Source organism: Megalopta genalis, chromosome 4 (genome assembly GCF_051020955.1).
Source record: "Megalopta genalis isolate 19385.01 chromosome 4, iyMegGena1_principal, whole genome shotgun sequence".
In the NCBI taxonomy this organism is placed as follows: Eukaryota; Metazoa; Arthropoda; class Insecta; order Hymenoptera; family Halictidae; genus Megalopta; species Megalopta genalis.
In genome coordinates, this window is record NC_135016.1 from 6321849 (window position 1) to 6341625 (window position 19777).

Consider the following 19777-nt stretch of genomic DNA (forward strand, 5'->3'; position numbering starts at 1 on the left):
AATTATGTGTCAGAGGACGTCACGGTGAAGATAAAATTCGAAAATTCATAATGTGATATTAATTAATCTGAAAACTCGTTTTGGAGATATGACAGAAAATTAAATGTTATGATCCGTGTACGAATTTCGCAGTATTAAAACAATTTAAACTTTTTGAGAAGGGTTTAAAAAAGTGATTAGATATTAATAGACACGAGACTTTCTTCGCATGAAAGGTTAAACAACTGCGAAGAGCGACAAGCAAATTTCAAACGTAGTATTCATTCTTCGTTTACAAATTTTAATACATTAAATTACAGAAACAAAATTTTTGTTGGGAATAAATGAATCCATTTCAATTCTATTAATATTAATATATATTTCCGACTTCATAATATTATATTATGAGACGAATTCAACGAACTATATTATAATTATTATTATTTATGCAAAATAAAAATTGTCTGCATCATCTACAAGATAAAGAAGTTGCTCAGACTCTTCTTTCCGCCTTGAATTATCTCATTCAGTTAAAAATAACGCAACAGTATCTTTAAATTCCTTAAATGTTTCTACTATTTCACATTGAATGTAACAACCTCCGTCATAAATGCATAAAATCCGCAGTCCAGTTATAACAATAAACCTTGAAGCAACGGAAAAACAATTTAAGCCACGGAATGCGAATTTCCCAACCAGAGTGCGCCGTTAAAGATCGACGTTCATTGTTAGATCGTTCGACTGCACTATCTCTGAGTCGAATTAACGACTCTTCGCTGCTCGAAGCTCGCCACGATATCGACACGCTTCGCCGAGCGAAGTGCATCGTGCACTTTCCGATGCGTTCAGACATCTTTCAAGTTTCCCAGTTCGATCTTCGTCGCGGACGCGACGAATCCGCAATGAGTTGTTGCAACGCGAAACGGTCGGAAGTTTCGGGAAACAGCGATCGTAAAAGCAAAAAAAAAAAGTTCGCGAGTCCTCGGCCGAGGCTCTAAATCATCGAGAGGACTCGCGGTCGCAGCGAAGCGATAAATCGGCGCTGAGTGCACCGTCGCGGCGCGTCCCCGGAGGAATGCACGTCCGAAAATGGGTAAACCCGATGCATTACGCAACGGACGTATTACTTAGAGCCGGCCGTAATGCGACTGTTTTCTGCGTGGGCTCGGATGGCCTGCCAAAAACTTTGAGGGAAAAGCAATAAAATTTTCGTGCGCCGCGGCGCGGCGATCCGACGGAGGCGGCCCGGGTGCCGGGGATCCGCGAGGGCGGGGGCGTAACGAAGAGGTGGGGACGGCGGGTGCTATTTCAAAACATTCCAGACTATGATACTACTGGTTTCCATTCAACCAGTCGCCGCAGCCGTCGTTCGCCCGCGATATATATCGCGCCGATTCTTTTTATCGGCCGCGGAGAAATTTAATATCCCCAGGAATTCCTCGAGTTATCGTTGCAAACAATCGGCGTTTCTCTATGGGTCGTCGCCGCGTCTGCTATTCGTTTCCGAAAGATAAACTCGGCTCCGGTGGCCAGGGAATAGAGGAAACGTTGCAGTCGATGATCCTGGAACGGCCATCGAAATTAGCACGGTGCGCGCGGATGATGTTCACGCGAATTTCCGGGCGGCGCGGGTGCGTCGGTACAGTTGCACAACCGTGTAACCCGATGCATCGGCCGTTCCGGAAAAAGGTTGCAGCTTGCACCGGCGAACGGGAGCGAAGACGTGCAGTTCTTGCCGCGTTTTTTCGTGGCCGCGTGGCCCGCGGTGATATAGTGCTTTTCGTAAGAACGCGGTAGACGGCGCACGCTATAATTATCTCGTCAGTTCCGCCCACGCGGCCCCCGCCGCCGCCTCCTCCGCTGAATTATTATTTGAATAAACTCGCCGGTATTATTAGAACGTCCAATACCGATTGTGTATCTCACGGAGTCGCTCTATATTTAGAGGAAAGTCCACCTTGTCGAGTAATTGGACAAACGGTCGACGAACCCTGGGCTCGTCGTCGTTCCCTTCGATCGCGATCGGTTGCCATTTCGGGCAGAAAGATCCGGGCCTGTTTCTTCCTCCCCCAGCCACCCGGATCGGCCGACTTTCGCGGAGGAATTCGACGAACGTGTCGCTCGGTTCTCGAAGCATCCTCCTTGGCCTCGATGTCCGACGGTTTCCGGCCGGCAGTTTGTATCAACTAACTCGATTTATTTGCCACCGATAGGCATCCGCGCCGTCGGGATCCCAACTCGTTTCCAGAGATCCGAATCTACGCCGGCCGCGCCGTTCGGCTCGCGATAACAACGATATTCGATTCGTGGATCTCCGCCGGCCAAAAAAGCTCCCTTCGGCTGTCGATAATGCCCGAGAAATTCGGGTTAACCAGTCGCAATGGAAATCGCTCGATCCGGGAATTGTTGCCGGTCGATGCAGTCGTTTCCGATGCTTCGCATCGTTTCGCTTAAATCGGTTTTGCCGCTGTCACGCGAAATATTTGCAAGCCGCACGCGAAATTGCCGGAGCGGTTTCGATGAAAATGTCGCCGCGAGAGTCGCGCGATTTTCAGGGACGTTATCGGCGGTGGAACGCCGTGGCGGAATTTTTTCGCTGGCGGCTCAGGGCTCGAGATGCCCCAGAAAAAGATCGCGAACCGGAACGAGAAGAGTAAGCACGAGAATAAAAGGTTTAATAGGTGCGCGCAACATTTTTTTACAGCGGCTGGGCGGGAAACGTTGTTGCGACGCAACGATGACTCGGGGGATTTTTCGTAACGTTGTTAACGAAAGTATGTCGATGCTAATTTTTCTCGTTACGGTCCAAGGTCCAAACTGTCCCAGAAAAATATTGCGAAGCAGTATAACGAGCCTAAGCATTCGAAGAAAATTTTTAATAGGTGCGTGAAAAATTGTTGCCGGCGACCGAAACCGTCGTCACGGAACATCGTCGAGTTGGAAGATTTTTCGTAACATTATTAACGAACGTACGTCGATGCTAATTTTTCTCGTTACGGTCCAAAGTCCAAACTGTCCCAGAAAAATATTGCGAAGCAGTATAACGAGCATAAGCATTCGAAGAAAATGCTTAATAGGTGCGTGAAAAATTGTTGCCGGCGACCGAAACCGTCGTCACCGAACATCGTCGAGTTGGAAGATTTTTCGTAACGTTATTAACGAACGTACGTCGATGCTAATTTTTCTCGTTACGGTCCAAGGTCCAAACTGTCCCAGAAAAATATTGCGGAGCAATACAACAATCGTAAGCATTCGAAGAAAATGTTTACTAAATACGTGCAAAATTGTTTCCAGTGATGTTCCACCGAAACCATCGTCACCGAACAGTGCCGAATTGGAAGATTTTTAAAAACGCTCCTACCGGAAGAATGTCGATGCAATTTTTTTTGCGTACAGTCCGAGGCACGAAGCGTCCTAGAAAAAATCCCCGACCCGAAACAGAAAGCACAAGTTGACGAAAAAAATGATCAAAATTGCTCTCCGGTTTGAAACACGATCCGCTGATTCCCCGGCTCCCCTGTTCGCGGTAGCTCTCCACCAAGCCTGTTTGGCAGCTAAGCAGCACCGCGAGAGTGGCCAGCCCTCGACGTTGATGACAGTCGCGGGATCCGATTGATTCCGTCGATAAACCGGCCCGAAAAACGGGACAATAGGCTCGGCGGCGCGCGACGAGTAGAATCTCGGAGATTACCGAGCATCGTCCCGCGGCGTGGCGCGTCGCTGGCGTGTCATTAGCAGAGGCCCGTGAACAATGCGGCGCGCGGTGCATCCCGGCCTCGAAAATGTTGACTCAACGCTCGCTCGTAATTAAAGGTATTGTTCGTCCCGCGACCTTAGCAGAAACGAATATCTCTGTTCCGGCCGGCGAAAAATCCTCGTCGTCCTCGCCGTGAGAGTGAGACACTTGATTTTTCCCCGGGGGCTCGTCTCTTCTCGTTAGCGGATTTCTGCCGGCACGAGGTTCGCGCCGAGCGAAAATATCGGGAAAAAAGCCTCTCCGCGATTAAAGCTCTCGTAACCGGGCCCTCTCGTCCGACGAAACGACTAATCACGAGACGGCGCGCGGCAGACTCGAGCCGATCGCGGCTCGTTCCGCCGCGGGATCCGGAACAGAGATCGCGGAATGAATAATATTCGGTTATCGGATTCCCAAATGGTCCAGTTCCCCGATTTCGCGAGATCCCCGTAGCGGGGAATCCGCCGAAGATGGCGGACATGCGAATTAATCGCGCGGCGCGGACGACCGAAAAATCCGTTCGAACGTCGGACGCGCGAAGCGGCGGATTAAACGAGGCGCGCGGCTCTCTGTCCGCTGCATTTTTGATCGCGGCACGATCAAAAGGAATACTCGATGATCGCCGTCCGCTTCGGCGCCAAGAGATCCCGCGTTTTATCGCATCGCGTGTGAAACGAATTCTCCTTCGGCAGGCGCGGAACCGTTCGCGTTCGCAGCCGCCGATCGATCGCGCCTGGCAAATTTAACCGATGTTCTTTTTTATTTTCCGACGACAGGCTCGCAACAAATCGGCTGACGGCGTCGGACACGTGAACCAGAAGGGTGCCACCGGGCAGAAGGCGCCCCTCGCCGCCGGACAGAAGGTCGCTCCCGGCGCGAAGGGCTCTCAGAAGCCGGCCCAGAAGCCGTCCGCTCAGAAAGGGCAGGTTAAAGTCACGCCCAAGGCGGTCTCCGTCAAGAGCGGCAAGAACAAGAAGAAGGGACAGAGGCAGCAGTATGATCTCATCGTTACCATCAACTTGGTGAGTCTGGCTCTCTGTTCATCCCTTCCAGCATCGTTAGTTTCACGGTTACAATGATCAAATGTTTTTTTCGATTGTAAGAATTTTATTAGGGGAGAACAAAATTGATTGATATTAACACTAATCGGTCGAAATAACTGGTTTCCAATTCTTTTTCTTTTACAATTCCTGATGCTATAAAAATGTTCTTGTTAAACATTTTTATACAAACTTCTTCATTCGAGCATACATTATAATGAAAATTATACGGAATTTAAATAAATCTGTTTAGAAAAAGAAAATTGGAAACCGGAAGGCGAGGATTATATTAATATTATAAATTATAATATTTTAGATTATAATTATATGATTATATATGTCGGGTAATAATATCTGTGATATAATTATTATATCGAATAATTCTATATTTATAATCTATAATAATTATATGTATATATCGGGTAATTCTATATTCATAATCTATAATAATTATATATATCGGATAATAATATCTATAATATAATTATTATCTAATTATATCTAATATTATTATTATAGATGTTATTACCCGATATATATAATTATTATAAATTATAAATATGGAATTATCCAATGTATATAATTATTAAAAATTATAAATATAGAATTACGCGATATACATAATTATTATAGATTATAAATAATAAATATAGTTATAATATTAAATATAGTTCTAGTATTAAAAATTAGAATAATCGTTTTATATTTCGATCGATGTCCGTTTCAGCTCCTTAACCAATTATCTGTTGCGATCTCTTCGAAAAGTGTGTACCTAAAATCTGTCGCGAAAAAGAAGCGACGACGTTAGCATACTACCTGGGTTACAACCCTAACCTAATTCTTCGTCAATAATTATTTTTATTCGTTCCTTTCATTTCTTCTTTGCCTGGTTATCGATATATTTTAGTTTTCACTAAGATCGCACAATTTAAACAGCAAATTATTCCGTCTAACGAGTATACTCGTCGGAACAGAAAATACCGCCATTTCTGCACGGCAAGCGTACTCGTCGAGAACAGCTAATTGGTTAAGCCAACCACCGGTGTACAAGAGCTGATTAAAAAGCGAAGGTGACACAAACGCGAGGCCTCGCCTTTCGGCGCCGTGCATTACATTACGAAACGCGTTCGGCTAGTTTCAAAGTTCCAGCCTTCGGATTAGGAACAAGGTAATGGGAATAGCGTTTTCGAGTCGATGAAATTGCGCAGATTGTGATCGCCAATTAAAGACTATTTTTGGCGGCCGAATGACTCCGTTCCCTGGAGAAATCAGGCTCCATTAACGCCGAAAGCTCCGCCGAAAGCTCTTTTGCGTTCCGAGGAAGATGGAGACAAAACGATGGCACAGCTTTTCCGTGAAAAATCGATCCGGGACTTTTAACCCTCGGACAGCGGATCATTGTCGCGACTGACACGATGTTTATAACAATTCCGTGCATTATTCAACAATTTCTCCGAAGACATTTCGCGTAGACTTGTCGATCTCTCTGTCGCTTCCGGTGTAACAGCCATTCATTTCACTTAATCGAGAATTGCCGTTTAAATAAATCGGGTCGCGAAAGACCCGGTCGCCGCAGGCCGAGGGTTAATTCCAAGGAAAATCGTGGACTTGTCAATCTCTCTGTTACTTCCGGTGTACCAGCCATTCATTTCACTTAATCGTCAAGAATTACCCTTTAAATAAATCGGGTCGCGAAAGACCCAGTCGCCGCAGGCCGAGGGTTAATTCCAAGGAAAATTATAGACTTGTCAATCTCTCTGTTACTTCCGGTGTAACAGCCATTCATTTCACTCAATCGCCGAGAATTGCCGTTTAAATAAATCGGGTCGCGAAAGACCCGGTCGCCGCAGGCCGAGGGTTAATTCCAAGGAAAATTATAGACTTGTCAATCTCTCTGTTACTTCCGATGTAACAGCCATTCATTTCACTCAATCGCCGAGAATTGCCGTTTAAATAAATCGGGTCGCGAAAGACCCGGTCGCCGCAGGCCGAGGGTTAATTCCAAGGAAAATTATAGACTTGTCAATCTCTCTGTTACTTCCGGTGTAACAGCCATTCATTTCACTCAATCGCCGAGAATTGTCGTTTAAATAAATCGGGTCGCGAAAGACCCGGTCGCCGCAGGCCGAGGGTTAATTCCAAGGAAAATTATAGACTTGTCAATCTCTCTGTTACTTCCGGTGTAACAGTCATTCATTTCACTCAATCGCCGAGAATTGCCGTTTAAATAAATCGGGTCGCGTAAGACCCGGTCGCCGCAGGCCGAGGGTTAATTCCAAGGAAAATCGAGACTGCGCAGCGGTTCCAATCCGCAGGTTAGCACCTGCACTACCGACTAGAAGTAGAAACGGCCGCCAGTGGTCGGACGACCTTCCTCCATCCATCAGATGGTAGCACAGGTCCGGGGTTGCATTTATGCGAGCCAGTAGCATCCCAAGACGTTGTTCGACACGCGGAATCGATGTCCGTCGCGATCGCGCACCCAATTGGAAACGATCTTCCACTTGACCCGCGGCCCGGTGTCGTAAGCAACGATTAATTCGCTGACGCAGGAGCCGCGTCTCGACTCGATTTCATCGGACAGATTGGCTGTTGATTCGTCGGATTGACCGAACGCCGGCGAATCGGCGATTCCGTGACAAGAGCGACTCAAAGCGGGCCAGGATGGCCGTGATTTGAGCCGTTTATTTTGAAAGTGGCATAAGCCACTTTACCGTAATGAAAAGTGGTGATTTTTTAATGTTTATACGAAATTATTTATACTGAGAAAAATATCAGTATCCTCAGATAAAAAAATACAAGTAAATCTTCTCGAAAGTTAGCATCCATATTTTTAAACGGTGTTAAAACGCAAACCCTTAAATAAATCGACTTAAAAACAAAGTGACTTATGCCATTTTCAAAATAAACGGTTCATTTGGATGACCAAACTTCATGATCACTACGAGCAATCTGTCTCTTTTAAACAATAAGCGGCGACCTGACAACATTTGATGCATTAAGCGATCATAAGAAAAGTAGTAATATAAAGCGAGAAATAAGTTCAAATTCGAAACAAACATAGACGATATCAGACAGTCAGACAACTAGGAATATTTACGACGCTTTCGCCACCCCTGATCCAGATTGTAGTGCAACAACGTAAATATTCTTAGAGTACCACATTGTGCAGCGGTTCGATCGCGATCAGAATGCTGGTCCATCGTGTAGCATCCCTATTACAGAAATAACTATTACCAATCACTACTAATAAAGAACAAGAACATTATCATTACATCTCCTTATCCTCCTCGTCATCTCGAAAGCTAAAAGTTCGTCTGCGAGCTGAAGGTAGCCTGCAGCTATGCACCATCAAGAGTACTCTCGGTAGTTTCACCGACGAATCACGGATTCGTTCAACCCGGCAGAACTCTCCTTTGCATCTACATCCTCAATCATCATCCCAAAGGTTAACAGGTCGGCCGGTAGTTCAAGATAGCCCGTACCCTTCCGCCATCGAGCACTGTATTCATCGACGAGTTCCTTCGCCATGGCAGAAATCACGGCAGCATCAAGATCCTCCGTCGTCCTCCTAAAGGTGAAACGGTCAGCCCCCAGCCAGAGTTCACCCTCTCCGTTCTGTTCGGACGCGGTCGACCCCGCGCTCGTAATTTCCACGAGGTTCAAGAAACTCGACTCTATCTGGCACGAGAATCACGTCCCAATCGGAGATCCTCGGATGATAAGATCGCCTAAAGTTAGCGCAGCGGTGGTATTCGCGTCGGTGCCACGGATCGCAGTCGGCGCCCGCCAAAATCGGGTGACGAGCACGCGCGCGGTTGATTCAGCGAACGCGGCGGCCACCCTGTGTTGTCCGAGACTTGTCACGAAGGTGTGTACAGGCATCGAGTGACACCGGGCGGTCAATTTGGCAGAGGCGCGCACGGCCATCGCGGAAAGACGTGAGATCGAGGTGGTCCGCGAGGAGGACGGAGGATGGATCCGTGGTAAATAAAGAATAGATCGCCGGCCAACAGTCGGCTGACAGGTTAAAAACAGCCGAAGGTTGTCTAAAGATTCACGGCCAGTTTTGTCGAGGTGCGTCGCAGTGAAAGGACAATGAAAACCGCGAGAGTGGTGGCGGATCCCCTCCTCGTGGCTCGTGTCCGGGACGGGGGAGGGGTGCATCCCGACTTTCTCGGATGCAATCGTCTGCGTAAAATCGTTTGTTTTCTCGAGTGCAACTCGGGTGCTTGGACACGGGACCACGCGCTATCCTAATCTCCCTCTCGGCCGTGGGTGGGGGAATCAGAATGAACCCGAGACGCGTCGAACGGGCTGGCGTGGTCGCAAACAACCGGTGACGTTGCCGCCGATCGGTCCATAAATATTATTTCTGTGTCAGTGTTGTGTCGTCGCGCCGCCGCGTTTTGACGCGCCGCGAGTTTAGGCGAGCTTAGGCGAGATCCGAGGCTCCGGGTGCGTCCGCCGGGCTGGAATCGAAGGGTGCCGCGAATGCCAGTGCGTCCGATCATCAGTGGATAAAGTGTCCGGCGACATGACAGACACCGAGAAGAAGTACACCACCGCTTATGGGAAGCTGCGCAGGCTGACGAGCACCATAGACTGCGAGATCCGCCAGCGAAGCGTAAGCAAGCCAATTCGCCCGCGTTCGAGACTGGCTCGAACTTGAACTTTTATTCTCGACGAGGTGTTCTCTTAGGCTGCGAAGCTTGTCTCGTTACGCCAAATTCGAGACGAATCGATTCCCACCTCGCGCTCCCCGGATCGCGGTTCTCGCTTTTAGCTCGCTCAGACGGCGGTCTTCTTCCGCTTTCGGATCGGAATTCAAAGTGATCGGGCTAATGTATAAATGCGGCGCAGACAGACGGACACTGGCAAAGCCTCGGCCGACTTTCCGCGAGTTTATGCGAGCCTCCTGCCGCTGAAACGCCGGGAAACTACGTGACCCAGTTGAATACCAACTCGCGTCTACTTCCGAGGAACCGTCGAACCAAGAGCTTTCGCTCCTGCGGGACAGATACGACAGCCTGTCCCTTTCCCACAGGGCTCACGATTATACGTCCGCGAGAACGCGCCCTCCGAAACGTAATCCGCGAAAGTCGTTCGGCGACGCCTCCGAACGAGACCGACGACCGTCGCCGATTAGCCGGCGTTTTCGTTTCACAACGAAATTTCACGACGAAGATTGCTTTATTCTGCCCGTTCCCTGATTAAATCGTTGAAGTTTACGTAGGAATTTAGGTTCGCGAAACAAACACGTTTCTTCTGTGTGCTCGTTTATGCTTTCTTCGAGAGATATTCGCTAGCGAAGTTGCGAGACCTATTTGGTTATGTACAGCATCGAAATGATTCAGGTTTATCAGGTATATTATTACGGGAAATTGTAGTATTTAATATTAAAAATAATTGTAACTATAGTAATTGAAATTATCTTGCTCCAAATGATTATATCTTCAGCTTGGAGACAAACGTTGCTATTAACAACAAAAGAATTGACCGATGGATACTGCATACCTAATTCGTTACACGCTTGCTCTGTTCTCAGTTTTAACCCTTTGCACTCGAGACTATTTTAACTCAAAAATGAAGACACTTGTTTCAATATACAGTATTTCTATTTGGCATGGCTTCTATTATTTGACAATCTATCGAATGCAGACAAATTTAAAAATGCGAACATTCTTTTGAATATAGTGTAGCAATTTTTAACGTTGCCTTAGAGACACCACTCGAATGCAGAGGGTTGATGTTTCAATGTTGTCGACAGTTACTCGGGACAAATGACTGGAGCTTCGTTAAGACTAGAACTACCGAATCCTGAACATGATTAACACGTTCCGTGCCACGTGTACCATCGATGGTACACGCTTGCATGTTTACTTAGTGAACTGAACAAATTGTTTACAAGAAATTTAGAACCGAAGAATCGATTTCCACCGCAAGAATGGGCGTTGATAAGTTTTTGTTACGTTGTTTGTGTACGAGAATTAATAATTGCACGTAATACATCAAGTTTTAGTAAAATATCAAAGTGTGAAGATTCGAGTAAAAAAAGCTCGGCACGGAACGTGTTAACGTATGTCATTTTATAAAAAAGGCAGGATCGGATTATTTGAACCTCGTGCAATTTCTGTTATAATGTATACTCGAATAAAGAAAACAGTATTATTACATGAGAAATCGTAAAATAAAAAAGATCGGAAACCAGTTATTTCGACTGTTTCGTTAGTTCTAGTATTAACAGTGCAAACACTGCGACAGATTCGTAGCCTCCGATCTCGGAAGCACGAATATTGCAACGTTCTCCATTTCTATTTAACAACTTTAATACTTTCCACTATTTGAACTTTCAATTCGAACTTTTATTTCATCGAAGAAGGTATAAAATATCTTCCTTCTTTATGAGATGTCAAGGTTATGTCAACCTTATGTTATGAATATTGCAACGTTCTCCATTCCTATTTAATAACTTTAATACTTTCCAGTATTTGAACTTTCAGTTCGAACTTCTATTTAATCGAAGAAGGTATAAAATATCCTCTCTCTTTATGAGATGTCTGCGTTAACCGACACGATACAATTCGGTGAAAACAATAACGATTCATATCAGCTGGCAAATAAAAAAACCATTTCCTAGATTGATTTTCGTACTCAACCTATTTGTCGAAACTCGACACTGTCTCTTTAGAAGTAAATACCCCTCGAAAGACGCGTTTGCGAGCACACATCCATAGGAAAGATATCCACGGATCCTAGAGAACGTGGAACATTAATCTTGCCCCTGATCTCGTTTCTCGGCATCGAACGAGCGCTTTCGTTTCGGCCGCGTTTGTTCCAGACTCGATTTGTGCAGCGAATCCATTATTATTATTACCTGGCCGTTTCTATGCCCGAAGCAGGCAGCCGGGGAGCTTAACAGGCAATTGGCCAGGAGCCGAGTGAATGGCGGACAAGCTGATACACGAGCATCGCTCGCTAACGAACGAAATCGAGTGTCAGAGGAGGGATCCTTCGGTGTTCCATTTCCGTGGAGGTTCTCGACGATCCTCGCGCGCGTTTCTCGAGCCATCGGCGGGCGCGCCGGGAGAGAGCTAGCTGGCATAATCCGCGACCTCTTTGCAGGTCTAAGCGGGTGGCCCGATAACGGCTGGCTGGACAGCTGATAAGTCAACGTCCCTGTAATCGCGTTACACCGGCATATGTTCCTTAATCCGTCCGTCTACTAATGCTGATTTAACAATGTCGGCCCAGGCCGCGTGTAGGAAGCGGATAAGCCGGCGTTGCTGTTACGCCGCCTCGAACAATTTGCAAGTTAGAACACGGTCGTTAATTCTGCCAATTCTGCGTGCGTATATTCGTACGCGGCGAGCCGAGCCGAGCGGAGCCGGAGCCGGAGCCGGGGCGCGTGTGTTTGATTAAACACCGGCCGCGGGACCGCATCGAACCGAGTCATATTAATTAACCCTGTGCCTGGTCCGGGCCATCGGCAATACGTTCCTCGAATTCCGTGGCGAAATACCGTTCTCGTTCGCGTAGATCTGTCCGCAACGGAGCGACCGGCGAACGAAAAGAAGAAGAAAAACAGCAGAAAGGATTTGATCACTCGGCGGAGCAGCGGCCGGCAATTATCGGCCAGAGAGAACTATCCGGCGGTTAATTTGATCGGATTGATGAGATTTTCGGCCGCTGGAATTGGCAGCGTTCTGCAAACAGGCCGCGTGCGGCCCGCGTGTCGCCGCGCATATTAAGTTTTTAATGGGATGCTACTGCGACGCGCCGAGCGCGATAACAATTTAACGAAATCACGCGGCGCGTTGACGAACGCCCTCTTCGCTTCCTGTTTCACCAATCCAAGCCTCTTCTGCTTTCTTTTTTCAGTCCGAGTATGGGCTCACGGAGGATCAAGTGGCCGGTAAGTTCGAAACCAGCCGCCATTCAACCGCCCGGCACTCGCGCCCAGCCGCGGAGAGCTAACGACCGAAGTCTTATTCGCTAACGAATATATCAGCCTTCGCAGAGGCCTGCACTCGACGCCCGTTTCGTTTCGTTCCGTTTCGTTTCGTAAATTAAAGCCCCCCTCGGCGAGTGGCTCGCCATTTTCGACGCAATGCCGTAAACCTCTCTCTAATTGAGTCGTTTCCGGATCATTACTCCGCAACGCACGGTAGCGGACAAATGATTGCGGCGAGATGAAAGAAAGAAATTCGCGAAATCCACCGCGAATTGCAAATATTTTTCTTGTTTCTTTTTTTGTTGCACAACGGCGTCTGAACGTGTCCGCGATCCGTCGAAAGAAACGCGATTTCGCTGAGACTCGACCGGGAAACGTGTTCTCTGCCAAACCTATAACTTGTCCAATTTCTACGAAATCCAGCAGATGCAAATCTCATTTTTCGATGTTTGGTACTCCGTGTTGGTCGCTTACGTGACGCTTTCGATACAAAATTTGTAACTTTTGAAATTGTTGCAATCGCCCTCAGACTCCCAAAAATTCGGAAAATGAATTCCACTAGTCTCAGTAACTGGTCCCCCTAGGTCGATAGCAAAATTTTGGATCAGTTACTGAGACTAGTGGAATTCATTTACGGGACAGATCCGAAAAATCCAGAAAACCAATTCCACTAGTCTCAGTAACTGGTCCATCTAGGTCGATAGCAAAATTTTGGACCAGTTACTGAGACTAGTAGGATGGATTTCCTGACAGATTGGGGTGCCAGTGTAGATCGATTTTTTGCAAATGTTATACATACGCTACAAGATTACTGTGTACAGCATTGCACACTTGCGGCTCGTTTTTATGATTGTGAACAATTTATAACTATAAAAATAAACCGCAAGACTCGAATAATCGTATCTCCTCTTTCCAAATTGTCCATTTTTGATACATATTGTACGCGTATCGCGACCGCTACTGTGCACCTCGGTTTCCGCTGTGATCGCAGCCAGATCCAGCAGATATCATTTTGCATTTGCAGCGCGTCCAAGCCTCCGAAAACGTATCCGCAAAAGGATCCATCACAATTTGCAGAAGTAACGAAGTTACAGACGGTTCAAGCGAGCGTGCACGCTGGAACATCGCTTGCATAGTAATCGCACATTCCTCGGATCAGCGGGACCGCGCCGGTTTGCACTTTTCGCAGCGATCCGGAGCAAATCTTCGGGAAATTCTAGACACCCTAGGTTAGGGTCGCGGGATTTAAATACTCCGCGCGCACATGGATCCGGCCGAGAAGGTCGTCCAATTTGCGAAAATGGCTTTGCATAAGGACCCAACTGCCGTAACGAACATGTTGCATAAAACATCGTGTTTCCAGCGGTGTCTCACGTGACCGCGATCATTGGCCTTGTCGAGAGCCACCCCCTTGCATTCTCTCCATTTCTCTCACTCTCTCTCTCTCTCTCTCTCTCTCTCTCTCTCTCTCTCTCTTAGCGTCTAGGATCGTTTAAGAGCGAGTTCTCGCGATGGCACGCGACCAGAGATCGCCGATTGCTCGACAGAGAAATTGCCCGCTCGTTTATGCACGTTAAATGCATCGTCGAATGTTTACGAGATGATAAACGCGGTCCGGCCTATGCGGCAAACGATAAGATCAAACGGCGCCGCCGTCTAAAAACCATGTCTAGCAACGATCCGCGGCTATTAAAGCCCGGCGCACACGCGAAGCCTCCTTTTCTTGCCGCGCCCTCGAAACCCGGAGCGTTCCGCGCGAATTATTCACGCGCGTTCCGTGCGCTACACCTGACAACCGCGTAATTTTATTATCCTGCCGTTTCAGGAACGGGGAAGCCTGTTGCGCGGTGCGCGACGCGTGTGTAGAAACTCCGACGGACGTAAAAAATCGCATATTTTACACGCGATTCTCTAAATCGACCTTTGGACAGCTTCTTACTTACCACCCCGGCAGCGGCGCTCTATCGAGTACCGAACACGCGATAGAACCGAAGTCTCACAACCCAGCGGATTTTCATGCAAAACGAACGTTTGCCGAGTCATTCGCAAGAAGCTGAAACTAGATAAATATATGTTTCGTTATTCGCTAACTCGAGGAAGTCGAAAACAGTGCGACAATGTTCTCCAGAATTCCAATTCGTTCATCGACTCTCCACAGCTTTGCATTTCGTCTGTTCATTCTTGCTCAGAAATGCATAAAATCCGCGGTCCATTGCAATCCTGACATATTCGAAAAGGTAATTAAAGCCGATGGAACACGGGTCCGCGATATTCTGCGGATCTTTTCGCCCAAAAAAGAACGATCGTCGTCGATTGCAACGAACGCGAGTCGAATAGAAATCTCCTTCTGTTTCCGACAACTGCGACGAGTTGAAAATAACACACATATGTTCCGAAATTCTTCGAACACTTGTGTTGCTCGAAATTACGCGCGTCCGTTTTGAGATCATAAACGCGTAAAATCCGTTCTGAAACGATAAACCGATCGTCGCGGCGGAATACGGCCGCGGAACCGAAGAAACGCGACGATAGCTGTTGGCAATTCGGCCGGATGAATTTGAAAAGCGCTTCCGGAAGTGGAAGGCTCGCTGATAAAACGATGTAACGTCCCGATTAGAGTACATCGACGGTTACTATCGCGGAAGATTAACCCCGTTGCCTGATTTACCACAAAGAACGAGACACTACTTTCCGGGCGAAACTCGCGGTCGCGCAGCTTTTGCACGACTGTTTCCGAGCCGACGCGACCATCCCCCGAGCATTTTTGCGAAGTTTTATCGCCGGTTATCGCGTAGGACGTGCGGATGAAATATCGCCGGAGAAAACGATAATTTGCGTGTCCCACGACGATGCATCCTCTACCGCGGTGTTCCGTCCTGCGAGTAATTAACCGGCTGCGGCAGCGGCGGGCCGAGATTCAAGCGTGTCCATCGAGGAGAACGGACGTCTCGTAATAGACCGCCGGGTCTCGTGAACTTTCGAATGTTCCCCCCTTTTCCCTGCGAGAACCGGTGTCGGACATCCTGCAAAATTTATAACCCCGTATCCCACGAGATTCTGTCGCGGCTGGCTGCCTGCCCGAGCTGTAGCTTCTCGCATGGACCGGCGACACGCGTGCACACACGCGCGCGCACGCACACACACGCACCCGTTGCTGTTCTCCATGATTAATAGACATCTAAATCCGCGGATTCCCAACAAAGCGACGACGCCAGACAGAGGCGTTCGTTGTGTATCGTTCTATTGCCAAATTTCCGGCGGACTTTTTCCCCCCGGTCCGTTATTTACGGCTCGTTCGAGCGATCTCTGGAATTTCTAGAGCGACTGCATCGGAATATACCGTGTCTCTGTTCGAACTAAAGAAAGAGAGATAGAGAGAGATAGAGAGAAGTTATTTTAGTAGTCGACGCGAGAATCGAGAGACGCGTTTCGAGTCGAAAAAGATTCCCTGTCGCGACAATATCGGTCGCGATTCTCCGCCGGATCCAATTGATTCCTCATCGGCGATCCTTCCAATCAATCGAGTCTATTGAATCCGAGACGGTTCGAAGCGGGCGAACGTGCTCCCAAGGGCAACACTCCGGGGCAAATGAAGTCAAATAAAGAGAAGTCCCCTCGCAGCGGCGCGGCGCACCGAACTATCTCCTTCCGTGTACACAGAGTGCTCCGGGAGGGCGTCTTTGTCCGCGATTCTGATGCAACTTACCGCACGACCTGTGGGAAGGTCTGTGGACCCGGGGGTGGACTCCGCCCTTAACGGAACAGAAAAATCGAACTTTTCTTCTTCTTCGTTTTTTGAAAGTTTCAAGCGCGTGCAATGTTATGTCGAAGCGATATTGCGATATTTCGCGACCGAAGGTGAAGTTTAAAATATCTCGCATTATCAGAGAACAGATCTTTTGTGTTTTTTCCTGGAGCTATGTTTTTCAAGCTGATCGTCACGAAATTACAGGAACTATACGTCCGAATTACTCGAAATTTTATGGAGATATTCTGCGTAGAGTTTCTACGATGCAGCGCGCGATATTTTTGGCTGTGTCAATTATTTAACTTTTTATAGGGATTTAAAGTTCTCGGTATCGAATTATATTTGGTTATGGGAATAACTTTAATACTTTGCACTATTTGAAATCTCAGTTAGAACTTTTATTTCATTGAAGAACGTATAAAATATGTTCTCCCTTTATGACTATTTGCTAGATTGATTTTTGTGTATAACCTAACCTTGTTGAAATTCAACACTCGGAATAAAAATTCGCTGTCTTTTCTTTTCAAACTGCGACCATTTCTTCAATTACTAGAATTTTCGCTAATAAATACGCTATATTTTAATCAAAAGTTCCTAGTTTAATCAACGAAATTTTTGTAATTAAAACGACCCAGTATTTGCTGCTTTCTCAAACAGCGAATAATTTCGCCATTTTGCACGACTATCGCTCTCAAAAAATGGAGAAACAAAGCTGAAACTTACATCTACATTCTCTTAGAAAGACTAAATCTTTTGTTTGGCAATAACCTATCGAAAATCCCAAACATTACCAATTTCTTAACACCGCAGGGTGGCGTCCCCCTCCCCTCCTTATAGAGTCCTATGGAGACTAGGACCCCGTTTTTTTCAACTTCGACACCGCGAAGACGCCGTCTCTCGGAGCAATCTGTGTCGGAACCAAGCTCAGAGTACTTCGGATGGGCGTGGCCTCGGTGCCCTCGAATTCTGGAGATGCCCGGAGCCGTGTTCCATGGGGAAACGTTTGCCCATGGCTGTTCGGAGGCGGGCCTGATCCTTGTACGAATGGTCGACGGGGTTTTCTGGTTGCAGAATTCAAGGAGGCGTTCATGCTGTTCGACAAGGACGAGGACGGCACCATCACGATGGCGGAGCTCGGGGTGGTCATGCGATCTCTGGGACAGAGGCCGTCGGGTAAGTGGGCCCTTAAATCATCCGTGCAACTGGGATGCACGCGGAAAGAGGGATACGCCGTACGCGTGTTACATCGTGGAACGCGATCTGGCCGCAAGCCACGAGCTGACGAAAGCTGTCCGCGCGACCAAAAAATATCACGCTCCCCCAGCAGCCGTTGTATCGTCCAGAAACTCGTTCATGAAGTGCTCCGCGTTACTTTAAACCGGAGCCAGCTGTCCCGATATTTTCTTTTAATAACAACAAGAAAACCCGACAGCCGGCCAGTGAACTTCCATCGGCCAGCGAAAACGGATGGAAATATTCGATGCGCGAACGGATAATCGAAATTCTTTACCGACATCCCAGATTTACTTTAACGCTAAAAATCGCCGTTTTCTTATCTTGCAATTCTGCAAAATTTAGAGACCCTTTCACGGAAAATCCTTGAATAAATTACATTTATTGCAATTACTGGAGCAAGTTTTACGATGAAAGCTTTACAAAATCGAAATAAATTCGATCTTCTCATTTTTATAACGCAATTCGCGTCGGTTACTATTTTACTGCTTGGTAGATCTAGTGTTAAAAAGAAGCAAAGCAAAGTTTTTACTCGAAGCAATCGCCGAGGAAGCGACAAATCGTTTCGCATGCCTTCTTAGCATTTTTTCGAAATTCGCAGAGAATACAATGTCGCATATGGCACCTTATCCGTGGTCATTATCGACTCCAAATTATTTCTCGAGGCTCCGTGTAGCCATCAGCCAATCAAAATGCCTTTTCCGGTAGCAACCGGTCGACGCAACGTGACCGCGAAGTCGCGGAAAAACGATTTCGTACTATCTTCGATCTTCTAACCGCGTAAGAAAAATTGGATGATTCGTTCGTGCGCCGAATATGTCGCGGCAGTCTCGAAGATGCGAATGGAAATTCCGTTGGCGGCGAGTCAGCGAGAAGTTCGAGTCGGGAACGGTTAGAGAAACGCGTCCCGCTAAATGAGTGCCTCGGTTTTCTAAGACGGGAGGGCGCGCGGGCCGAAACGCCGGAATCCTTGAAACTAGGCTGTGACAAGAGCTTAGGGAAAATTAACTTTCGAGCGATTCGGAGGGGTAGAAACTGTGACGGCTAGGCGCACGTGCAAACGCTGGTAATTAACTGCATGTCGGGCCTCTTCTGTCCTCGCCCCCGGGGGGGATGTACCGGGGAATTAAATGTCTCCCATGGAACGACGTCGAGACAGTACGCGCATTACGTCGGGGCAAATTAGAAAAACGACACGGAGAGAGAATGAGACCGAGAGAAAACGAGAGAGAGAGAGAGAGAGAGAGAGAGAGAGTGGCGCGGCCCCGACGGATCGTTTAAAACTGTCGACTCGGCTAAACGCAATTTCTCGTTTCGCGTTCGAATCGGCCCGGTGTAAAGGACGATCGGTTTCAGAGACGGAATTACGGGACATGGTGAACGAGGTGGACCAGGATGGAAACGGGACCATCGAGTTCAACGAGTTCCTGCAGATGATGTCGAAGAAGATGAAAGGCGCCTACGGGGAGGACGAGCTGCGCGAGGCGTTCAGGTACGTCTCCCTATTGTTCGCTCGAATCTTTGTCGTTAACGAGACGCTCCTGGCACTCTCAGGGTATTCGACAAGAACAACGACGGCATGATCTCATCGAAAGAGCTGCGACACGTGATGACGAACCTCGGCGAGAAGCTCTCCGAGGAGGAGGTCGACGACATGATCAAGGAAGCGGATCTCGATGGCGACGGGATGGTGAACTACGAAGGTACTTGCTCCCGTTGCTACCAACATTCTTGTTTAACCCCTTGCGTTATGATTTCTTTCGTAATCGCGTCGAGATTGGTATATTTTTGTTCTTAATCATTTCTGGAATAGAACTAGGCAATTTTTGTTTCTTTCGAGATTCTTCATTTACTTTCATATTCTTAAAATTTTATGACAGAAGAATCGTATTCAATGGATTAGGTATGAAATCATTATCACGAGCCCTGTTATAGTGCAAGGGGTTAATTATTTATTTTACAAGTGATATTCCTGTCGGCGCTGATTTTTGTAATTATTTTTGTAGCGGTAGAATCGAATCTTGTTTCGACTTAGAAACACGCGAATAACATATTACATATTATATTATATATTATAATATATATAT

General features: G+C 47.3%; 1 protein-coding gene across 5 annotated transcripts in view; it reads left to right on the top strand.

The window, feature by feature from the left end:
• The window catches only part of LOC117222521 (neo-calmodulin), a 131803-nt gene that overhangs the window by 102581 nt on the left and 9445 nt on the right, over positions 1-19777 (top strand). For 4 of the 5 annotated variants that reach the window (XM_076521204.1, XM_076521205.1, XM_076521202.1 and 1 more), the window contains 5 exons: positions 4492-4737; positions 12637-12670; positions 17529-17630; positions 19047-19182; positions 19245-19393. In XM_076521204.1, coding sequence (XP_076377319.1) covers positions 4492-4737; positions 12637-12670; positions 17529-17630; positions 19047-19182; positions 19245-19393 — 667 coding nt within the window. Of the gene's footprint in view, positions 1-4491; positions 4738-8971; positions 9383-12636; positions 12671-17528; positions 17631-19046; positions 19183-19244; positions 19394-19777 lie in introns of those variants that run through there. The other variant, XM_076521206.1, reaches the window with a different exon arrangement.